Source organism: Drosophila sulfurigaster, chromosome 3, assembly GCF_023558435.1.
Source record: "Drosophila sulfurigaster albostrigata strain 15112-1811.04 chromosome 3, ASM2355843v2, whole genome shotgun sequence".
NCBI classification, from domain to species: Eukaryota; Metazoa; Arthropoda; class Insecta; order Diptera; family Drosophilidae; genus Drosophila; species Drosophila sulfurigaster.
In genome coordinates, this window is record NC_084883.1 from 34,192,778 (window position 1) to 34,215,343 (window position 22,566).

The following is a 22,566-nucleotide window of genomic DNA, read 5'->3' on the forward strand; positions in this document are numbered from 1 at the left end:
AATGTTGAATGGGGAAACCCTTTAAATGCAGATCGAGCGAGAAAGGGTTAACAATCGTTTGACGCGGGCGTGAAAAAAGCGCAACAACCACAACACATACAAGTACCAGGAGGGACTAAAAAGGATTCACCCACTTGCCAACTGCTGTTTTGAAGTGTCTCTTCACTCAGTCTCTCGCTTGAGTTTTTCGGTTGGCCATCAATGTCAGTCATAAATTCATCACGGGAATCTGTTTTGGGTTCGTGCGGTCACGTGACTCAGTTAGATAATGTTTGACGTAAAGGTTTATTAATTGCTTAAATTAAAATAGCAAGATGAGTTCACATCTCGCCTTTTGGGGTTGCTCTGACTACAAAAAAGTGTGAATGAGCGTTTTGTTGCCACAACAACGAAATACTTTATAGCCGCAAAGCAAAAACTACTATTAGCAATTTAGTTAATTGTGTAATTTTCAATATACACTAAACGCCGCGGGAGATATCCCAGATCCCAGACGGGAAAAACAAAGCAAGGGCTGCAAGAAAAGTTGCTAAGTTAGACAGTGGAAACAAGGCATTAGTTGTGAGAGTTGCCGTGGTAGATATTGTTATTAAAATATAATAAATTTGATAAGAAGTAAAAAATTCTACAAAATATAGGTGATGTTCCGCTAAATTTGAAAATTCTAAGATATTTTATTAATATATCTGCTTGACTGTCTAATTAGTTTTATACATATAATCAGAAGTAGAGACAAAATAAAGTATGTGCCAAAGAAGTCATTTATAATATAAATACTATATTTATTCACTTATATTTTACAATAAAAGTTTAAAATAGAAGTAAGTCTATAGACTATACAATTACAAAATGTATAAGGAGCCAACGTTTTCCATTAAACCCTTCATTAACTATAGAGAAGTAATTTAGTAAAGTAATTTTGAATTTGAAACATAGACTTCAGCTTTTTCATTAGGTAAATGTAACGCTTAACGTATTTTATTCCTATTCAAATTCTTATATTATTGTTCACTACAAACATTTTTTTTACTATAACCGAATAAGTTAAGATAATCAAAAATGATAATTGGTAGAAATGGTTAAATAAGAGAGTATAATATTTTTTTTTTATGTAAATCACTTTCGTAAAATTGCACTTGCTAGTACTTGAATAGTGTTTTAATACAATAATCTAATTCTTCAGGTGCATTTAATGTTACTGCCCTCGTGTTAAGTCAAACGAATTCGCATGTGTAAATTGTGTTTGAGGCAGCTTACATAAATTCAGCATCATCATGACAATGTCACGAGCAGCTTAAACAAATATAAATCCTTGTGCTAAACACATGCCCCGAACATTTAATTGGGGTTGGGGAGGGAGGAGACACATAATATAGTAGACAGTACAAAGGACATTGCGCAACAGAGCACTCGAAGCGTTGTCGTTCGCTTCATGCGCAGACACACAAAAACAAATAATTACAAGTAAAAATCGCTGGCAGGATAATGGCGCATAATGATGATGATGATGATAATGATGAGCAAGCCAGACGATGCTACCAGACTCGGCAATTAAACATTTTCAATAAAATTTACACCTGAGCTCATTTTAATTGAGTTGCCGTGCCGAGCAAACCACTCGAAACGAGACGATCCAATCCATGTCTAGTGCCACAAACCCAACTCCAACTCGAACCTCAACTCGAACTCGAAGTCGGAAAAGATAAACTTTGTTTTCCAGCTCGACTCTCCACTTAATTGCCCGGACATGTAGTTGAAGTCTGCTTTCATTATTTTTTTTTGTTGTCCATTCTTCAATTGATTCCTGCTTCAATGTAGTGGAATTGATTTGTGGATGAGTGGCCACGCCTCCTAGCAAACAAAATTAGTTGCAATAAATAAGAAAAATAAATTCGCAAATTTGAACAGGCGACAAGCGGACAAGTGAAATATTTTTCAAAATCAAAAATTTGCATACACACGGGGAGAGTTGAAAATTTGCATATTACCCAAATAAGTATGCCGTGATATTATTACTTCAAATACTCTAAATCTGATGGGACATATCTGCTATACAAACCTTTTTATAACCTTTACCCATAGGGTAGAAAGGTATTACCATATAACTTAGAGATTAGAAAAAAAGTTATTTAAGAAATACTTTTGTACGGGAAAAACGCATACTTATTACTATTTAGTATATTTAGTATACTTTGCATTATATTTCGAATGAAGTACTATATCAATATTCCAAAGATATAATTCGGTATCCATTCAGTATTCTTGTGGTACCAATTTGGTATATTTTCAAAAAAATACCGCACTGCTTTGCTTTTATTTACAATGGGTAGCGGGTATTTCACAGTTAAGCCCAGTTAAGTTATTCTTCTTCCTTGTTTTCTTCCTTCAACTAAAAAGCGCATCTGTTTGTCGCCTATAACAAAGAAAACGTGTTTATTTGGTTTTCTTTTTCGATTCTTATGACAACACCAAATTCTTGCCGCAATAAACATAAATTGGCACAAGCAAGCCACTCCACCTCTTCTCTGTCTGCTCCCAAATGTCAAATGCAACCCCGATTCGGACTACTGAAATTGCTAGCGACAGTCCCCTGGATATGGCCCATAAATGTAGCGCATGCAAATTTGTTGCCTGATTTGTTCATTTTGTTTCAATTTGCGCTTTCTGGCGATTTCTTTTTTTTTTTGCTATTTCCTTATGCTCCTTTCAATTCAATAAAGTTTGCATGGATCACATTGCATTCCTCAAATAATTGCAATTCCCCCAACTTTTCCCCCTTGGCATGTGTGTCTGCTATGTCTCGCTTTGGTTATGGTAATTTTCTTTTATTTTCGTTTTTTTATATTTGAGCCTGTGTCTGTTATTAGCATTTGACTCTTGATTGAGTCTAATGTTACAGCAAATTGTTGGCAAATTGCAAGGGAACAACTTATTGAAAGCGAACTTGATATTGAACTGCTAGAGGAATGCTTTTTTGGAATTATTTTGTCATTTGTTAGAGTGAATCGAAGTGGGAAGCTAGAACAATGAAATTGTTAAAATCATAACTTAAAAGAAATGGCTCTACTTTTTTATAGATATATGATAATTCAAGTATTTGAATGCACTTTCAATGAATGGGGTTTACTTTTTGTGAAAAATATATAAATTTAAGTTGCTTTATTTATTGCTTCATTGTTTTTAATTCATTAGCCACTTTAAGTTAAAATGAACTTATAAAAAGTATTCTGTATAATTTAAATTTAAATCAATCATTTAAATTATATATTTAGTTGAAGTAGTTTCATTTTATATAAACAGAAGTAAGTTATGCAAATATTCAATACAGTTTTAATTTTTTATTTTCAGCATGTTTTTAAAATTTTTTAGGAGCATCTGCTAATGAGATTCTTAAGAATAGAACATTAATTAATATTCCAAGTAGTTTATTTTAAAGTAAATGGAAGAAATGCTGCAATCATATGAATTCAAATGAGCTTTAAAAGCATTAAGTGAACTTCTTAGAAACAATTCATTAACTGAAAGATGATTTATTACAAATGCATTTGATTCTGTAATCAAAATCTTATAAGGTGAACTTATAAAAATATATTAAAAATAGTTTTGTTTTATATAAAATTAAATTCCACATTCAATGCCATTTTTCTCTCTTATTTTCAACATTTCTTCATCCTTCCTTTTTAAGGAGCAGCTGCTAATCGCTTAGATTAATTTGACCCTTTTCTTAGATGCTGTCCAATTTAACGCAATTAAATTGCCTTTCAGTCATGCAATTAAATTCAGCGTCGCTTTTAATTATATTTTAACAAATTTTAATAAGGCAACCTTAAGGGGGCGCTCGCACCACATTTATGCTACTGCAAAAAATTGTTAACAACTTCAATTAAATTATCAACTTGCAGCCACCGTTGGGCGGACATTTAATTACGAATGCAACAACAAAAAAAAATGGAAAAATACAAAAAATAGAGAACAAAAAAATGTAGAAAAAAAAAGCAAAACATTGGAGTGAGTAAAAGTTGTTGGCCGTGCGGGTTTAACTCAATTTAACTGTGAAAACTTTTGCCAACTCCCATCGAGTGCCCCGGCTGAGGCATTAAAAATGCTGGCAACGCTTAACGCGGCTTAATTGTGGTCACAGGTGTCGAGGGCAACATTTTTATCGTTCTGTTCACAGTTTACGTAACAAAAAAAAAAAAAGTTGGTCCTCTATTACTTGGGGGTGAGTTTCCTTCTCTCCCACTTTAAGGCATTCGCCTCATTTTGCTAAAGACAATTTTTATGACCTTTACGACTGTTTGCAGAGCCCATTGAAATGGCTTTGATTTTGGCATCTTCCAGAAATCTGCAATTTATATTTTGTTTGCATTAGCCTCGTAAAAACATGGCACAAAAAGGTAATTTGATAGGTACTGCCAACGCTTCTTCTTCTCTATCTCTCTTTTGGTTCAACCCTTTTCGACAGGATTATAATAATAAGCATTGTGCACTTTGCAGCGTTCGCATTTTTTAATTGCTTGAAATTTAATATTTTTATTTTTCCCGCCTTGTGTTTGTTTTATTTTATGCTAATTATTTTTGTATTTTCCTCAATTCTCAATTTTTTTATATTGAAAGCCAATTATAAAATTGAGTTTTTGCACTTTTCCCTGCCGCGTTGCCATTGGAAATGGCTTTTTGGCGTTGGTAATCCGATAGCCGCAATTAGCAAGTGCTGGAGAATCCAATCATAAAGGGAAGAGAGACTTGGCATCAGCAGTAAGCTGATTACCAGACATATGATTATACGGCAGCTTGTTGCATGGTTAAGCGAATTATGAATATACACAAATATGCAACAAATTAACATGTTTGAACTTAATATGCATCAACTTCTGTTTGTAATAAGTTTAATGATTACTGATCACCAAAAAAAATGTTAAAAATTTATTGAAATAAAAGAAATCCAAATTTTTAATTTGATGACTACATTATCCTAGTGGGTATAAAATTGTTAAACCTTTTAAATGACAGAAATAAAATTTGAAGATTAACAGAAAACAGCCTTTATACAAAAACGCGTTTTTCTCTTTTCGAGTGAAAGATGCTCTCGAAATGAAGCTGCCATTGTGTTTAATTTATTTATGAAAATTGACTCATTAATAAGGCAATAGCTGTCAAAAATCGCAGCATATTCAATACGGAAAAGAATATTTCGATGGCTGGCTGGCAATTGTAATTAGATTTACACCTTCCACAATGAGGTTGAGCTGTCAACTCCTCTCTCCCTCTCTCTCTATCTCTCTCTCTCTCTCTCTCTCTAGCGAATCACTTTGCCATGCATACAGCTATTTATATTTATGAGCTGCAGCTGATCCGCAGTTGAACCAGTTCCGGGCGAGTTCACCGAGCTGACATTATAATTCAATAAAGTGAAATGCACTGGCGTTTGGCTTTTTTTAATTGCTTTTCAATAACACGACCGCGTGTATCCTTTGCCTCCCTTCCTCCATTCGCGACTGTGCCGCAGGATAATCGCGTTGGCAACGTGTTAAAATGTTGAAACATTTTTCTCGTGTACGGGCTAAAATATTCACGAAGTGAATTAAAAATTGCTGGCTAATGCAATTCGCTTCGGACCGCGCTAATTTAAATTTTTGAGTAGCCATCGCCACACACACAATAAATGCGCAACTGCTCCCCCGCCTTGTATGCGTGTGTGTGGTATGCAACAAATTGTTGCATGGCCAAACGCTTTTCAAACTAATGCCGTGCACAACAACAATGTTGTGTGTTGTGTTGTGTTAATGTTTACACAAGCAGCGAGAGAGAGAGAGTTTGAAAGTAGAGTATGCATATGACACAACCACAACAGCAATGGGAGTCAACGTCGCACGGCTCGTTGATTTGCCAAAAGCAGACAACAAACGAGTATATCCTCTTGCAAATATCCTGCCTGGCATCCGCTTCAGCTTACATGCTGCCATTCACTGCACAAAGTGCATCAGTTGCGCTGCGTTGCACTTTCGAGTGCTTCTCCCCCTCTTTTCGTTCCCTTCATTCCCTTGGTAAATGCATTGGACTGCCGCATGCCGGATGCCGCCTGTCGGGTGTCGATAGCAGCCTTAATTAAAATTAACATTTTTTGCACAAAACTTAACAACTGCCAGACCAGAGAGAGATCAGAACACTCTCAGGTATCACATCCTCATCCGAAATCCCTTACATTGTCAGCTTGTGCTGTGCGCTTGATTTTAGGCCAGAGTTAACTCAATTTGTTGGCTCAACAGGGCCAAAAGTGGAGACCTCTTTTTGCCCTCTGTGGCCCTTTGCCACATACTCGCATACTTCGATTGATTCTGATGATGGTTATTTAATTTGAAGCGTCAAGTGGGCGTTATTGATGCGGCTTAGAGTGCTTTCCAGCAGCGAGAGTTGTTTTGCAAGTTTTAAAGAGGGACAAGATAGAAGATAGAGATGATCTGAAATAAAGATGAGAATTATTTTTGTATTTAGTATATATATTTATCTATAAATGTAATCAGCAAAGATAATATTAATATTAAAAAAAAAACGAATGTCTTGACAAATCAGTTTGGGTTTGTTTCCCCCTTTCTATTTTCCAATGAATAGAAATTTATTCATTTATTTAAATAAATATTTACTATATTGTATTATAGTACTTAAAATAAATTCATAAAATTAACCTTCCATTAATATTTATTAAATAATGTCACTCCCAAATATATATAGTGTAGAATATACGTAATTCTATTTAAGACCAAGTCCAATATCTAAATTGTGGCTTAACTGTATATCTGTATTAATATGGTAATTCGGTATGAGAAAGCTGATAAATATCATATCTAAGCTAATACTACCGTATAACACATTAACTGTCAGAACTAAAATTGATTTTTAAATCATTTCAATCATTAAATTTTTCAATCAGTATAAAATTAAATTGTTAAAATAATATAAATATCCTCGTTTGAATATAGTATAATTTCCCCATGTTTATCATTATATATTTCCCATATTTCCTTACCTATCATATCAGCCTTTGCTGTGTTTGATCTGATACAAATTCGCAGTACATATGTAGCAGCCCAGCGACCATGTCATGTAACCATATTAATGTTCAGCTCATATTTCCATTTAGTTTATTTGACTTTTGAAAATGCATTTCCGTTGCACGAGACCCGGCGGCATTGCAGATTACATGTTGCTCGCTGTTCGCAGCTCGTTGCAGGTTGCCAGCGCATGAGTAAATATCAATATTTACACCTTTAATTAAAAGCGCTAACAAGGTTATTTAGTAGGTTTCAGGGGCGAGGCACTCAGTAGTCGGCACTCGCACAAAAAGCGAGCTGTGAGAGGAACTCAGACCCGTTTGCAGAAAGCTTTTAAGCGAAAATAGCAAACACGAAAAACTATAATATACATACATAACTTATTTTACAGGATCCAAGCTTGAGCTTTAAATTGAAATCAGATGCTAGTTGTATTTGGCTGTGAAATATATTTTTAATTATTGAACATGTTCATATTCAAATTTTTAAAATTGCAAGAAAAGTATTTAATGGTAAAAAAGTCATTTTAGTAAAGAAATATTTATTGTTTGAACTTAAAATTGCATTCTGATTTTCTACAAGAATATTAAATTTTAGCATAACTATAGTATACTATACATTTGTAGGTTAAAGTTATATTATATTAGGGATTATTTAAATAATTGTCTGCAGTGTTTTTGAACTGAAAACTTAAAAGCCTACTATTATTATGTGATAAAGTTTTCATAAATGAAAAACTAATTTGAAAAATCATTATTTTGTGTAAAACGTCGGGTCAGATAGCTATAAATATAACATAACTTGTATTTAATTTAGTTATTGTATTGAATAATTCTTTATTTATTTAAAAATGTTAAAATTAATGTATACAATAATATATTATATTATAAAAAAAATCATATCTAATAAGAAATACAGCACAAATATATATAACAAATTAAAGAAGAGTAAAGTCCTGAAAAAGTCGACAAGAAATGCTGAGAAATATGCAATCTAAAAGCTGTGCATCAGCTGGTCACATTTGTTTGCGAATTGCATGTGGCTCGTTGTCCCCATGGACTCTCTACCCACTTGGAGTGCAGCTGGACCTAAAGTATGTGAGTGCGTCTAAAATATTTGTCATAATGCACGTGTCAGCGTCGGCCACAGTGCAACACCCACCGAGTGTGGTGACATTAAATCTGGACGATGCCGCCTGCTGCTGTCGCTGCTATTGCTGTTGCATGTTGTTTAATTAAAAATGCCCCAAAAGCATTTAGCTCATACCCAATTGAATGGCTTGCAATGGACTCATCGATGCAGCAGCAGCGTTGACAATGAGACTGAGTGTGTGCATTTTTAATGAAAACGGAAAGCAAATAATCAGGCTGAGCGGAGATGGTGACAATCTCTGGCGGGGATCAATGGCGCAACGGTCAAGCCCGGGACAAATGGAAACAAAGCCAAGGATTTTGCATAATAAAAAGTGCAAGCTTGTGGAGCGTATGAATTTAATGATTTAATCACAAGCAGCCCTGGGGCACAGTTGCAAGTGCCACGCCTTGTTGACACTGCATGCGTGACAAGAGAATTTATCAAAACCAAAAAAAAAGTGCAAGTGGCTCAAGGGAAATAACCAAGTGGAATTCCATAACCCAAACTCCTATCCGAACTTTTGTCCACAGGGCGTCTTTGCATTTTGTATTAAAAACGAAATTATTGACTTGCGAGGAAGAGAGGAGCCTGTCAAATGCTGGCATGTGGTCAACATTTAAGTGTAATTAATGCCCGTGGCCAGTCGGAAGTTGCAACGCCAACGACGCACTTCCTGTCCAGCATTTTTGGCTATACAAAAGCAAATATTGCGCTTAATTTGATTAGCGCGTGGCGCGTTGCAAATGCAACCCATAAATGCCGCCGGCATTGCAGTTATCATATCTGCGTCTGCTTCATTATTTTTGGGGGGATTCCAAAATGGCAAACAAATAATTCTTACTTACTTCACAGCGGAGACCTTTTCGCCTTCAAAAACAATTTCAATCCAAAGCTCTCTAGAGAGTTTCCATTTCCCTTTCCTCAACTCCGCATCTTGAGTGATTATTTTACTAATTAATAGTTAAGGTTTCGGAGGAAAGTTTTTCACTTTGAACTGCCAGAAACTATATGCAAATTTCCATCAAGTTTTCTTTACATTTCTCGCCGCTTACTTAGACCCCAAATCAAATTGAATTTGTTCCACTTGGCAGCCACTTCGAATAGCGAGCTAGCCAAGTGTGGTTCTATTCGCCACATGTGGCATAATTACAAGCGTGTCGGGATCTCCAACTTCATCTATAGTTTACGAAAAGTCAATTAAAGTCTGACACTTTTAGTTCTTAGCTTTCATGTTGTCCCATCGAATATTTCACTTGCTGTGGTCTGTGCGATTGACAAGTCTTAGAAGAAGTCTTTATGCTCTAAACTCTTTGTGTTAACTGAGTGATGGACAGCTTGATTGAAGCTGTTGATAATATACCACCACTAAAGGATAAGATATGTGTGAATTACTGTTGAAAGGGACTGTTATTTTAATTCCAAAAAAAGGTTAAATATTCAACTAGTTACTTACTTTACTCAATTTAATTTGTTTTTCAATATTACTTGCTTAGAAAATCCTTTTCTATTAAACATCAGGTTAATATTTTTAGATTGATACGCAAAATGTATATTTCCTTAAAAAAAAATGTAATATGATATATTAATATTAAAAACTTTTACTTAAGCTTAGCTTAAGGACAGTTTCATAGGAATGGAAATAAAAGTATGATATCCATTTCTCATCACTATACTCGAGTCAAAGCTTTGTGACAGTTTCACACCAAAGGGAATAAATGTATATTCAGTTTTATCACGGTATGTTGTTGCTTTTTAACTTTGATAAAAGCTTGGCAAAACCCGTCAAAAAAAAACACAAAAACAAAAAAAAACCCATAACACTCATAATGATGACACACTTGCCACATAAACCACACGCACACACACACACACATACACACACACTGTAACAACCCACAACAAACTAAAAGGGAAGGAAGAAACTGAGCAGGAAGGGTATGAAATGGCACCCAAAGGGTTGTCCTAAAGGCTTTTGCCCAGGCACAAAATGGCCACTAAAATGCACGCTAATGAGTTTCAATTACGTTGGAACTGTACTGAGTGGTAAATCAGAGCGGGGGTGTGGCGGGGAGTTGAGGCAAACATTCGCTCTAAACGTTTTTTATTGACGGCCGACGACATCGTTGTCGCTTCTGTTGTCAATTTGGGTAAATTTTTTGACGCTACTTTGATTGAAACTAAACGACGGCCTGGGAACGAGGTTTGTTGAGATGGGAAGTTGGCTTGATTTTAATTAAATTCCCGGACGCAGCTGAGCTAAGTCGAGTTACCATCGAGAAGTCGGTTTCATCACTTGTCGTTCTCATTCTCATTCTCGTTCTCGTTTTGATTTGGTTTTTTAACTCGTAAACTTTTATGATTACAAACGCTGCTCGTTGTCGAGGTGCTGCGGGGTGGCATGCCACTTTGTGGCTGCTTGTGGCACATGTTACAAGCCATCTAAATGGTTATGGCGCCGTGCATTTTAAATAATTAATGATCGAGTTTAAGCGAAGTCGCCGCAGTTTTGCAGTTGTCCTTGCCTTCTTCGTTGTGCCCACAACATTTCCGTTTGCTCTCTGTGGCTGACAACTCTAAAGGGCGCCACAAATGTAATAAAAATGTTCAGCCAAAAAGTTAACTGACCAGGCAAAAAAGTAGCAAGAACTTACGAATGGGGAAAACTTGCAGACGCTTTGATATCGACTGCATTTCAATTCCCAAACGATTATAAACTACGACGACGAGTTGCCAGACCGTTTGCAAATTTAATTTACAACTAACACAAAGACTAAAACCACCACAATAACTTTAAACGAAAAATGAAAGGCTGACAAATACCATCTACAAATGAAAGAAAATTATTAAAATATTATATTACAAAACTAGGTAAAACTTAATGCACTTGAAATATTCTTTAGTGGTGTTCATTAAAAATCCCTTCTTAAAACAAATGACATTCAAAAAACTGTAGCTTTAAAAATATTATAAATTTAAAAACGGTGATTAAATAACAAACCCTTGTTTTAAGAATTTTTTAATCCGAAATTGTAGTTTACAGATTTTGTTTTGTGTAAAAATTTCAATATATAAATATATCTAATAAAACTTGCTTATATAAAAATCTCTTTTATTATATTTTCTCTAATTTGTGGCCCATAGTAATTTTGTGATTATTACAAAACAAACATTTAAAATTATAAATTAAATAAAGATCACACATATGTATAAACATATAGCACTTGGCATACTAATTAATAAAAACATATTTCCTTCAAAAGTGAAATTTACATTTCACTTAAAAATTTACTTCTAATATACCCCATTCGTGTTTACTTTCCTAGGGTATTCTGCCGCACAACAAGTGTAACAAGTGCCACAGCACTTTGGGCAAAACTTTTTACTTTGTTAAAGTCCAACTCGGAATTGTGCTCGAACTTTTGCACTTGGACACCTGAAAATCTTCCTAATGCCATAGCTTCTTCCCTTTTGGAGCTGTTGATGGCGTCTGAAGGTTGTAACCGTTGTAATCGTAGGTCAGCCTTTTACAGTTGCCTTTGCCTTAGCGTCAGCCCCAACTCAAATTAGCTGCAGACCGAAAGTGCACAGCAAATTATGTTTATTATTACTTTGGCACGCAATTTGGGCTGCCAGCTCCAAGTTTTGCAAGTGCAACCAACACCTTCGACTCTAAACTAGAGTCGCACTCCATGGAGTTCCAAGTGGCTGCTTTGAAAATTTAAATTAATAAGCCATGGTCCAAACGCACAAACGGCGACTCGATGAGTCTCGTTAAGCGTCTGCAACTCGAATGAGAAAGAGTAGGATGAGTCTCTTAGCCAACTAACAACCGAAAAAGAACAAAAACAGTTTTGGCAGCATCATCTTCTTTGGCTCACAGTAAATTGCACTTTAATTGCACTTTAGGAGTCGCAGCCAAAAAGCTGCTAAACTTTTGTGTCCGTGTCTCAGTGTTCCAAGTTTTCAGTTGTGAAACACAATGCTGCGAGACAGGAAATTGGTAATCATCATAAATAAGTGATTAAAATTAATTAAAGTCATTTTTGTGACAAAGTTAGGCACTCATTTGAAAAGAAACAAAAAATATAAAGAGAAAAGCAGTTACACTCTAAATGAAAAATAATTACGAAATTGTGTGAAGTAAAGATGCAACATCCGCTTTGCACTTCGACAAGCATACGAATAAAACATTAATAAGCTGCGATATGTAAAACAGCTTAAATACAGCTTTGTTAACAAAAATTTCAATATTCAATAGATATTTAGATTTTACACATATTTTATTGTTTATGTGCATTGTATAAAATATATTATATTTTAGATAATTGGCCTATATTTACTATTGACATTATGTACATTATTTCATCTCTCAATTATTTATAATTGAATGTAGTTGTGTTATATTCTTAGGTTTGAATATTTATGGGTTCATTGGTTCAAAGTTGCAGAAGAGGTGTTCATAAATTGTACTTCTAAACGCTTTTTGAGGTTGAGTGTTAGGAGTGATTCTAGTAGGCGGGAAATTCTTTATATAGAATGGTTACCAAAACAATTGTAGTTCCAATAATAGAAGCTGAATGTATTTATCAGTAAATAAAGGGGTTAACCTTTAACTGAATTGAATGTTAATCTATCACAAGATACTTTGCTTATCGCTTCAGCAAGTTTCACTTCGGCCAGTTCCAATTTTGTCTCCATTTCGTGCACATGGTTTTCATTGTGCCTGATTTGTGTAAGCCATTTGATGTATTCACTGGGCAGACCAGTTTCTTTGGCGCCCTTGACTAATACCTTGAGATATGTGGTCGATGGCAATCGACAATAAGTTGCCTCCTCATTGCAATTCAATCCATGAACATCCGTCTTTGGTTGATCACATAAATGGTAAACTCGGCATTGAATTTCGCGCTTGTCATTAAGAGAATCCACAGAAACATTTATTGGTGCATAGATGCCATAGGATACACCTTCCTGGCTAAAAGTCGAGGGGGACAAAGAGATAGTAAAAGATCTGAAACAAGTCAATAGCATATTACATACTCATCCAAAGACTCCAGGTGACACTGGTCAACCTCCCAAATTGTGCCAAGGACCTGAGCTCCTTTCATGGGTACAATAGTAGCCGGTGCGCCATTCCAGGTATTACTTTTCCCGTGAAAGTCAAGTCTGTAATCCTGCAACAAATGCATCTAAGTAACTGCGATAAGGAGCATTTATTTGGAAATAGTTACTTTCAGTTTGCCAACTCCAATTCGTCTCGCAGAGGGATTCTGAATATGCATTCGGGCAGCCAACATATTGCTCCCATAACCGAAGTAAAAGAATTTATTCATAACTACAGATAACCTGCAACAACACAATTTAATAATATTTTAATAATATAATTGAGTAGGGTAATAAATTATTGTACAAGCGTTTATTCCAGATTTTGGAGAACTTCGACAAAAATACAAATCTGATAAGAATAATTTATACAAAATGATAGAGAACTTGTGCAACAATCTAGTCTTGTTCATACAGTAGTAAACTCACACTAACAGATTAAATTAGTTAACCACAAAGTGGCAAGTCACTTGATTAAATAAAATCACACTTTATTTACAATCATTGAGAATAATATGAAAACAACTTGCAACAGCTGGCAATTAATCAGTGTGACCGTCAGTTCAATTTCATAATGTACTATTTTAAGTAAATATACCGACAGCACTATTTGGATTAATAAGAATAGCTGCCAAAACTAAATTTATTGTACATTTCGGTTTTTATTATAAATACAAGTGAAAATAATTTTCACCTTTTCTTGTTAAATAACATAAGTACATAAATACTTATGATTAAAAATACTGTTCAAATCACCCTTATGAACTGCTCCTCACGTGGTTTGGAACCACGCTGATATGGTGAGAACAGTTAAATACAAATTCACAACAAACCACTAGCAAGGACTGCAACCCTTCACAATTTTAGAGCGACTGGACTATAATTCAACGGAATCCAGTTCAAAAAGATCTTCCAATTCTTGCACAGTTTGATTGTTGTGTTTAAAACCCTTAAGCCACGTTATATATTTCTCAGGAATTCCGCTCTCCATGGCGCCCTTCACCATAACCCGTAAATAAGTCTTCGATGGCTGCCGATTTAAGGGCACTTCGTGAGACGGCAAATCGTGTACGTTTCCCTTTGGCTTCTTTGTTATCACATAAAGTCGAGCTGGAATCTCTTTGTCATTACTGCGCAGTTTTACCTTGACACTGACAGGTTTATATCTGCCGAGATGCACACCTTCTTGGCTAGAAATTCAGGAATTAACTTACTATACATTGATACCAAAAGCGAACTAACTTGTCCAGGTCCGAGAGGTTAGCCAGATCAATCTCCCAAAGTGTGCCCCAAGTTTGCATTCCAAGTGTGGGCACAGCAGTGGCCACTGCTCCCTTCCAGAACTTGCTGGGCAAACTGAAGTCGACACGATAATTCTTTAATAAGGCGGCACCCAGAAATTTCGCAGATGGGTTTTTGATGTGAATGCGCTTGGCCAACATGTTGCTGCCAAAGCCGAAATAAAAGAACTTATCGCCGTGCACCTCAGGCAGTTGTTGCAGAAGGCTCAGTCCTCGTATCTGACTCACGCCGCACAAAGCCATAACCAAAACATTTAAAGCGCTTAGTGCTCTCATATCGGTCAATTTGGATAACAGTTAGATTAGGTAAAGTATGACAAGCTTAAAAATACAATTTAAATAGTCTCAATCATTTATTCTGCAACATTTTAAATATCGAAATAGTCTCTGACATTGTTTTCAAAGATGTTTAATGACATCTTAACTTGCGATAAATTGGATTGCGAACTATTTTCACAAAAGTATTTGTACTACAGTTCCTCATTTTCAATTTTACAATGCCACCGATTGCAGCTCAAGAAGCTCTTCCAAATGTTGCACAGTTTGATTATTGTGTTTAAATCCTTTTAGCCAAGTAACATATTCCTCAGGAAGACCGCTATCAATAGCACCTTTCACAAGCACTTGGAGGTAAGTCTTCGAAGGTTGTCGATCCTCAGGAACTTCACTTGGTGGCAAATCGTGAACATTGCCTTTGGGTTCATTCGTTATTACATAAAGACGTGCTGGGATCTCTGTGACATTGTTTTGCAGCTTCACTTGCACGCTGACAGGTTTATACCAGCCAAGATGAACACGTTCTTGGCTAAGAAGGCAATCGAATATTTAATACGTATTATCATCAAATATGTGTGTGGAACTCACTTATCTAAGTCCGCTAAGTTGGTAAGATCTATCACCCATAAGGTGCCCCAAGTCTTAGAACCAGGTGATGGAACTATGGTGGCCACTGCTCCTTTCCAGAACTCACTGACCAAGCTGAAGTCGACGCGATAATCCTCTAAGAGTGCAGGACCGATAATCTCAGCTGTCGGATTCTGTATGTGAATTCGCTTGGCCAACATGTTGCTGCCAAAACCAAAATAGAAGAACTTATCGCCATTCACCTCAGGCAATTGTTGCACAGGGTCTAATCCATATATCTGACTCACTCCGAAGAGAATGATGACACAAGCAATGAGAGACTTCATATCGCTCACTTTACAAATCAGGTTTTATGTTAGGTAAACAAAAATATGCTTCTGCTTTGACACAACCTTCTCAACGTTCAACCAAACGTAAACTGCGCAGATTCAAATTTGATCAACAACATTGAAGTCATCGAAATTATGTCTGACCTATTTTTAGTAATACAGAACAAAGTGATGATAAGCTAAGATGCAATGTCGCACACATTTTGTGAGCTATTTTAATCGTCATTAACATCGTGTGAGTATTTCTATTTTTACACTACACATTTACAACTGAACCGATTGCAGCTCGAGAAGTTCCTCCAAATGTTGCACCGTTTGATTGTTGTGTTTAAATCCTTTTAGCCAAGTAACATATTCCTCAGGAAGACCGCTATCAATAGCACCTTTCACAAGCACTTGGAGGTAAGTCTTCGAAGGTTGTCGATCCTCAGGAACTTCACTTGGTGGCAAATCGTGAACATTGCCTTTGGGTTCATTCGTTATTACATAAAGACGTGCTGGGATCTCTGTGGCATTGTTTTGCAGTTTCACTTGCACGCTAACAGGTTTATACCAGCCAAGATGGACACGTTCTTGGCTAAGAAGGCAATCGAATATTTAATATGTATTGTTATCAAATATGTGTGTTGAACTCACTTATCAATGTCCGGTAAGTTGGTAAGATCGATCTCCCATAAGGTGCCCCAAGTCTTAGAACCAGGTGACGGAACTATGGTGGCCACTGCTCCCTGCCAGAACTTACTGACCAAGCTGAAGTCGACGCGATAATCCTCCAAGAGTGCGGGACCGATAATCTTAGCTGTCGGATTCTGTATGTGAATTCGCTTGGCTAACATGTTGCTCCCAAATCCATAATAATAAAACTTATCGCCGTGAACTTCTGGGAGTTGCTGAACATCCGAATTGACTCCAGTCAATGCGATGATTGCTAAGAGCAGCGGAATATTTTGATTCATTTTTAAATTTTGTTTAGATGAACTTCAACGTTTCAAGAACATTTGCAAAGTGCGACTGTGCTAAGCTTGCTGACTTTCAGCTTACGCTTCATATCAGCAAATTGACATATATTTTTATTAATTAGCATTCTATTATATTCAACGCTTTCTTAGAAAGGGAACGCAATACACGTTTGAAATGCGGGGAATTCAAATAAAGAAAAATGTTTAAAAACTAAAGTTTGAATATGAATAACTTTTTATTTATTATTGATAAACTTTGATTTTTATCATTCTATTGTTCGGTAGCTTAAATTTGCTTGTCATTGTTTATTGTTTATTGTTTGTAGGGTATTCCGCAGTCTACTTTTAAAAACAATTTAGTTTATCAGATAATCTAGACTTTCTATATAAATGCATATTTGCAAATGTATGGCTATTTGCATTAGGTGGTTTAATATTCATGACAAAGGCAAGTAAAAAATCTCTACAAGAGAGTGCTCGACTACGAGATACCCTGTGAACATTAGATTGGAATCATAGTTCAAATATAATTGATTTTATGTAAAAATGGATTAACAAATATATATATGTTTTAATACATAATGTTACATAATGAGTTCTGAATAACTTCCAAATTCCAAATTAAAAGCATTTTAATTTATGATAAATTAATATTAAAAATATATGCTTGTTCACTAATCTTTTGTATCTAGCTTTTATATCTTTTATGACACAGGGTATAAAACTGATGCGCTTTATGAAAATCAATGTTCAATTATTTATGACAAGTCACACACTTGTTTTTTCCATTCCTTTTAGAATCGTTTGTATCTCGATATGATTTGTATTTTATTTTCATGTTTTTCTTATTATCGTTTCTATGGCCATCGATTGGCCTTATTTATTTTCAATTATATTTCAATTATAATTTATAGGCTTTTATGTTTGTTGTTGTTCATTTTTTTTGCTTTGCAATTGATTGTGAAATTTGCTGTTTGTATTTTCTTTTTGCTTTGAGATTTTTACATATTTTTTCAAAATTCAATTTTTAGCAATCTTTTTAATTGGTATTTGATAGCGTACAATTTGTATTGAATTAATTAGCAATGTCTGAATATTTTGAACTCGATGAAGTAGACTAAAAGAAGATGACAAGAAAATATTAGAAATTCCTTTAAATAATAAAGACTTCTAGAGTGCTTAAGAAGATGTTTAAATTAAGGCAAGCAACTTATTCTGAATGATAAATTACAGCGCTGTCGTTATTATTAGCAAAGCAACCCTCGCATAACTATAATTAAGCGAAAGTTATGCTTCACCCATTCAATATTGAGACTTTTGTTTTATGGAGCGACAATGTTGTCTCACCGACCGACAATTATTTTGACAGCTATTCGGGTTCAGCTCGATGACTGTCAGCCATGTATTTGCTATTTTGCTATTGGCATTAGTATTGGCCATCAATTGGCTGGGGCGCCACTAGTCACTTGCCACTTGCCACAACACACAGCACGCTTTATGTTTGTGTGTGTGGGCAATAAGCGAGCGACCCACCAATACAAACAAAACATAAATTGTAACGAGCTTGTCAACCATCGACGACGACGATGGCGACGTTAAATACCAACGACGTCATTATATAATTGACTTCATGATGTTTTGCCGTCTTGCAGTTTATCACCGGGTTGTCAGTGATAGCCATAATGATAGCGACATGCAGCTGACTAACTTGACTGGCTAACAATGATGTTGTCGCTCGTTAAACGGGGTGCCGAGCATTCATCCATCAATTCAGCTGCCAAGCGACAACAGTCTGTGGCAACCACATGGCGAATGCGTAATTATTTTTGACTTGACTGCACAGTTGTGTGTGCGGGTGAGTGCTCCAATAATAATAATAATAATTGCAATTGCAATCGAAATTCATAAATGCATCATGCATTACACATTTTCAAGCTGACCTAATGCATTCATTCAATTGTATTTACCCCAAAATTTGCATCTTGTAATTAATTATTAATTACAACGCACATTCGAAGAGGAGAAATGGGAATGGCAGCAGTATTTGTAGTGTGTGTGTGGCCCCTCATTTTAATTAAATTATTTGCATTGAAGCGAGAACGCACACTTTGATTATGCAAAAGGTGTTAAAAGCGGGCAAATCATGCCGAGAATAATATTAAATAATTTCATGTGGAAAGTGGCGTTGATTGCTGTCAGACGGCATCAGGACAACTCTCGTCTTGTATTCTCCGCACACAACTGGCTGAGTCCCTCTGTAGCATAACTTATGGCATATTTTTTTTTATTCCATTCGGTTTTTTATTTTTTCGTTAAGCCTGCAAAACATATTTTACCGGTGCACATAATTTTTGCACGCAAATATTTGCGAGACAGACACGCGTCAACCTGACGAACTTTTCTACAGACGCAAAGTTGGCAGTTGAATTGCCAAAGTTTGTACACTCACTCACTCACTCACGCACACACACACACTCACTCACATGTGCGGGAGGGGAACGTCATGCCCCTAGACACTTTCCCTTCCCCTGGTGGGCGCGCTGTCAGCACAAATCAAACATCCCGACTTTGCCGAGCCAGCTGAGAACTTTGTTTATATTTGCTATGCTTAAATTGATTACGATATTCTCTCAAGAGTTTATAATTATACACTGCCCCAAAAGTGGAGTATATGCACTTTTACATTAAATTTAACATTAATTAATTAATTGACTTTGCAAATAATTGTATGTTCCTTAACTTGATTATAAGATAAACATTCTTTTAATGATTAAATTTTTATTTTGAACCATTTCTCCATCACTGCTTCGCATCAGCTCTTCGACTCATCGAAAGTGTATCAAGTTTTTGTTATATTTTTTTGCCAGAGATATGCTTAAGTGCAGAAATTTAATCCGTTTACTTGGGGAAATTTTGTGCTCGTGGATTGTGGATTTTTGGTTTTGTGGCTCAATCATTTTAATGGCAGTATCATGTTAGGCCTTGTCGAAAATGTATCTCCTAGATACAAAAACGTAGATACACACACACACACATGCAGCGAGAGAAAGAGAGAGAGAGAGACATATACACATATAAAAAAAGCTTTTGCGTTCACTAACGCAAATCTGATTTAAAGATGTGAAATTGGTCTGCTTGCACCATCAATGAATTTAAAATTGTATTAAAAATTGTGCAAAAAAGCAAATATTTGTATTTATGTGCATTATTTATTTCCATTATTTGGTTACTCGGTTTTTTTTTTTGTTGCGCTTTTGTGTACTTGTTCATTTAGGTAAAATGATTGGTTTACGCTTTGTTAAATATTTTATTCACTTGCGCCCACATTATGTTGGTTGAAATAACGCAAAAGTAAATGCAAATATAAATTGTATAATTTTAATTTATGTAAATACTCGCTTATTGTATAAATGCCTTAATTGCTCAAAAAGCGCGATTAAAATGTTAAAATATTTATAAAATCATGCGCTTAACTCAATTATAAAATTGTCAGCCATGCTGTTGTGGTAATTCTTTCATATCTGTGTAATCACATAAATCGCATAAAATTGCTCAAAGAGAACTTTGTTTGTGCTCAAAACTTTCAACATTTATGACAATACAAATTTCGAATAATATTGATATAAGGATAGGTGGTAATATTTGAGAAATACTGTTTCCTCTTTCAGTCGAGTAAACACCTCTAAAAATAGCTATGTATATATATTTTTAGAAATTCGATATCCTTATGTAAAACCAATTGCAAAGTGATATGCAAAACTTTAAAATAATAATAAAAAAAAATATATAAAACAAACATGCCAACTTGTAGATATTTTCAGACATGCATCAGCTAAAGATAAAGAGTTTTCGCATGGGAATGAAACGCGCGGAAGTGGAAAATCCATTTATCATTTGTTGTGTGTCCACAGTGTGTGTTGGTGTGTGTGACAGGCGAAAGGCAGTCGATAATATTTGCAAACCCGAAAAAAACTAGCGCGTAACAAATATGCAAGTAGTCAGTTGTGAAAAGGGACAGAAGACGCGATATTATTCCAGTGTCAAGGCGAAAGATGAATGTGAATAGCCCAGCAGGAGTGGGAGGCATGAAAAGTGCCGTACTTTCCACATCTCGCTATATATTTAATGTATTTAAAATGTGAAATATTGAATCAATAGACTAAATCTTCGATCATTTCTGAAGAAGACTGATAGATTAAACGAACTTCACGGCACACACGAGAGCCCAGTAGTAATGGAAGGCATGAAAAGCGTATAACTTTCTACATGATGAGTAACAATATAATCTTGTTAAATTGTATATATTTCAAATGTAAAGATTGTATCGAGAAAAAAATCCTACGCACTTTTCATTGCATGTATTTAAAATGTGAAATATTGAATCAATAGAATAAATCTTCGATCATTTCTGAAGAAGATAGATTAAATAGATAGATAGATTAAACGAACTTCAGTTCGATTTCACAGGACACACGAGAGATGACTGCCAATAGCTCAGTAGTAATGGAAGGCACCAAAATTGCATGACTTTCTACATGATGAGTAACAATATAATCTTGTTAAATTGTATATATTTCAAATATAAAGATTGTATCCACTGAACTGATTGTTAGATAAAACGAGCCTCTGTTCTATTTCACATCACACTTAAGTCCAGTATTCTACACAAGACATGTTACATTCTTCTCAAATTGTATATATTTAAAATATGAATGATGGGATCCATAGAAAAATCCTAAGCACTTTTCTAAAAAAGATTGTTAGATAAATTGTTGAATGAAACTTTTTAGCGAACTTCAGTTCGATTTTGCTTCACATTGAAGGCAATACTCCCACCTATATATGAGACGCTCTATTCACATGTGTTTGACATAATTTCCCGCTGTGACCTTACTTTGCACACAGACACACAAAGACTTGTGTGTTAACGTATGTTTAAGGATGTATTTTGTGGATGCTTCGTTGCCCGCATTGTTTGCATTGACTGCCGATGACTGTGATCATTTGTGTGCTCATGTGTGCGTGAAACCCTGCCAAGATACGACACACCGTACGACACACAACAATGACATGAGAATGGAGCTATTTTGTAGATGGAGGAGTCACAAGTATATACTATACCATACATATGTATGTATATGCTATAGCTGGCAAATTATTGTATCCCATGTCTATGTCGATGAGAATGATGGCAACCGAAACAGTAAGACCAACAACTTTAGGCCTAGGCATATTTGAATATTCATGTGAATATTCAGCTTGCCTGAATGATTGCGGAATTTGCAGAGACGGAGACTGAAACCCAGAGCTGAGGGCTTTGCAATGATGCGAGTAAAGCCGGTTTAAATTGCATTTAATTGGGTATCGAATGGATGTGTAGCAAGTGTGTAAATTCGAGCAATTAACAGGCAATTGACAGGTGAGAAGTTTGTGTATCCCATAAGATAGAATAATAGCTTGTCAAACTCTACCATCTTTTCGTTCTATATTCATAGTGTGAACATTGTCATCATTTCTTTCGTTATACTTGCCTCCAGCGATGCAAAACAACTCTGAGAACAGCCTTAAAGTACTCAGCATAATGGTAACTGCATATGACCCAGGGAAGAAGCTTATAATGTTGTGCGAAGCTGTCTGTTTGGCGAGCAAACATTGTGGTTGTCTGCTGCAATATTAATAAGTCAGCTGCAAAACCATGCGACGGTTAATTAATTAAAAAACTAGCTCTCCTTAAGGGGCATGACGCTGTGCCATTAAATGAAAGCCAAACATTAAATGATGAACCCTTTTCTCACTAGCATTTTTCTCTACTTATCTCCATTAA

General features: G+C 35.5%; 4 protein-coding genes across 6 annotated transcripts; all 4 read right to left on the reverse strand.

Annotated features, from left to right (window-relative positions):
• Positions 1-12,472: 12,472 nt before the first annotated feature.
• Positions 12,473-13,848, reverse strand: LOC133842433 (gamma-glutamylcyclotransferase-like). Of its 3 annotated transcripts, none has more exons than XM_062275514.1 (4): positions 13,719-13,848; positions 13,418-13,532; positions 13,227-13,360; positions 12,473-13,161 (listed from the first exon to the last, which is right to left on the reverse strand). In XM_062275514.1, exons 2-4 carry the CDS (start codon positions 13,517-13,519, stop codon positions 12,789-12,791), a joined length of 609 nt encoding a protein of 202 aa, XP_062131498.1. In that variant the 5' UTR covers positions 13,520-13,532; positions 13,719-13,848; the 3' UTR covers positions 12,473-12,788. The 3 variants fall into 3 exon arrangements, with proteins under 3 accessions (XP_062131498.1, XP_062131499.1, XP_062131497.1); XM_062275515.1 differs by having other exon boundaries at positions 13,725-13,845; XM_062275513.1 differs by having other exon boundaries at positions 13,677-13,833.
• Positions 13,849-14,044: 196 nt separating this feature from the next.
• LOC133842434 (gamma-glutamylcyclotransferase-like) lies at positions 14,045-14,963 on the reverse strand. The gene is made up of 2 exons (XM_062275516.1): positions 14,532-14,963; positions 14,045-14,479 (listed from the first exon to the last, which is right to left on the reverse strand). Exons 1-2 carry the CDS (start codon positions 14,864-14,866, stop codon positions 14,167-14,169), a joined length of 648 nt encoding a protein of 215 aa, XP_062131500.1. The 5' UTR covers positions 14,867-14,963; the 3' UTR covers positions 14,045-14,166.
• A 59-nt stretch (positions 14,964-15,022) lies between these two features.
• LOC133842436 (gamma-glutamylcyclotransferase-like) lies at positions 15,023-15,780 on the reverse strand. Its single transcript, XM_062275517.1, has 2 exons — positions 15,455-15,780; positions 15,023-15,395 (listed from the first exon to the last, which is right to left on the reverse strand). The coding sequence occupies exons 1-2, from the start codon at positions 15,778-15,780 to the stop codon at positions 15,083-15,085; spliced, it is 639 nt and encodes a 212-aa protein (XP_062131501.1). The 3' UTR covers positions 15,023-15,082.
• Positions 15,781-15,984: 204 nt separating this feature from the next.
• On the reverse strand, positions 15,985-16,804 carry LOC133842437 (gamma-glutamylcyclotransferase-like). The gene is made up of 2 exons (XM_062275518.1): positions 16,420-16,804; positions 15,985-16,360 (listed from the first exon to the last, which is right to left on the reverse strand). Exons 1-2 carry the CDS (start codon positions 16,737-16,739, stop codon positions 16,048-16,050), a joined length of 633 nt encoding a protein of 210 aa, XP_062131502.1. The 5' UTR covers positions 16,740-16,804; the 3' UTR covers positions 15,985-16,047.
• Between the last annotated feature and the right edge of the window lie 5,762 nt (positions 16,805-22,566).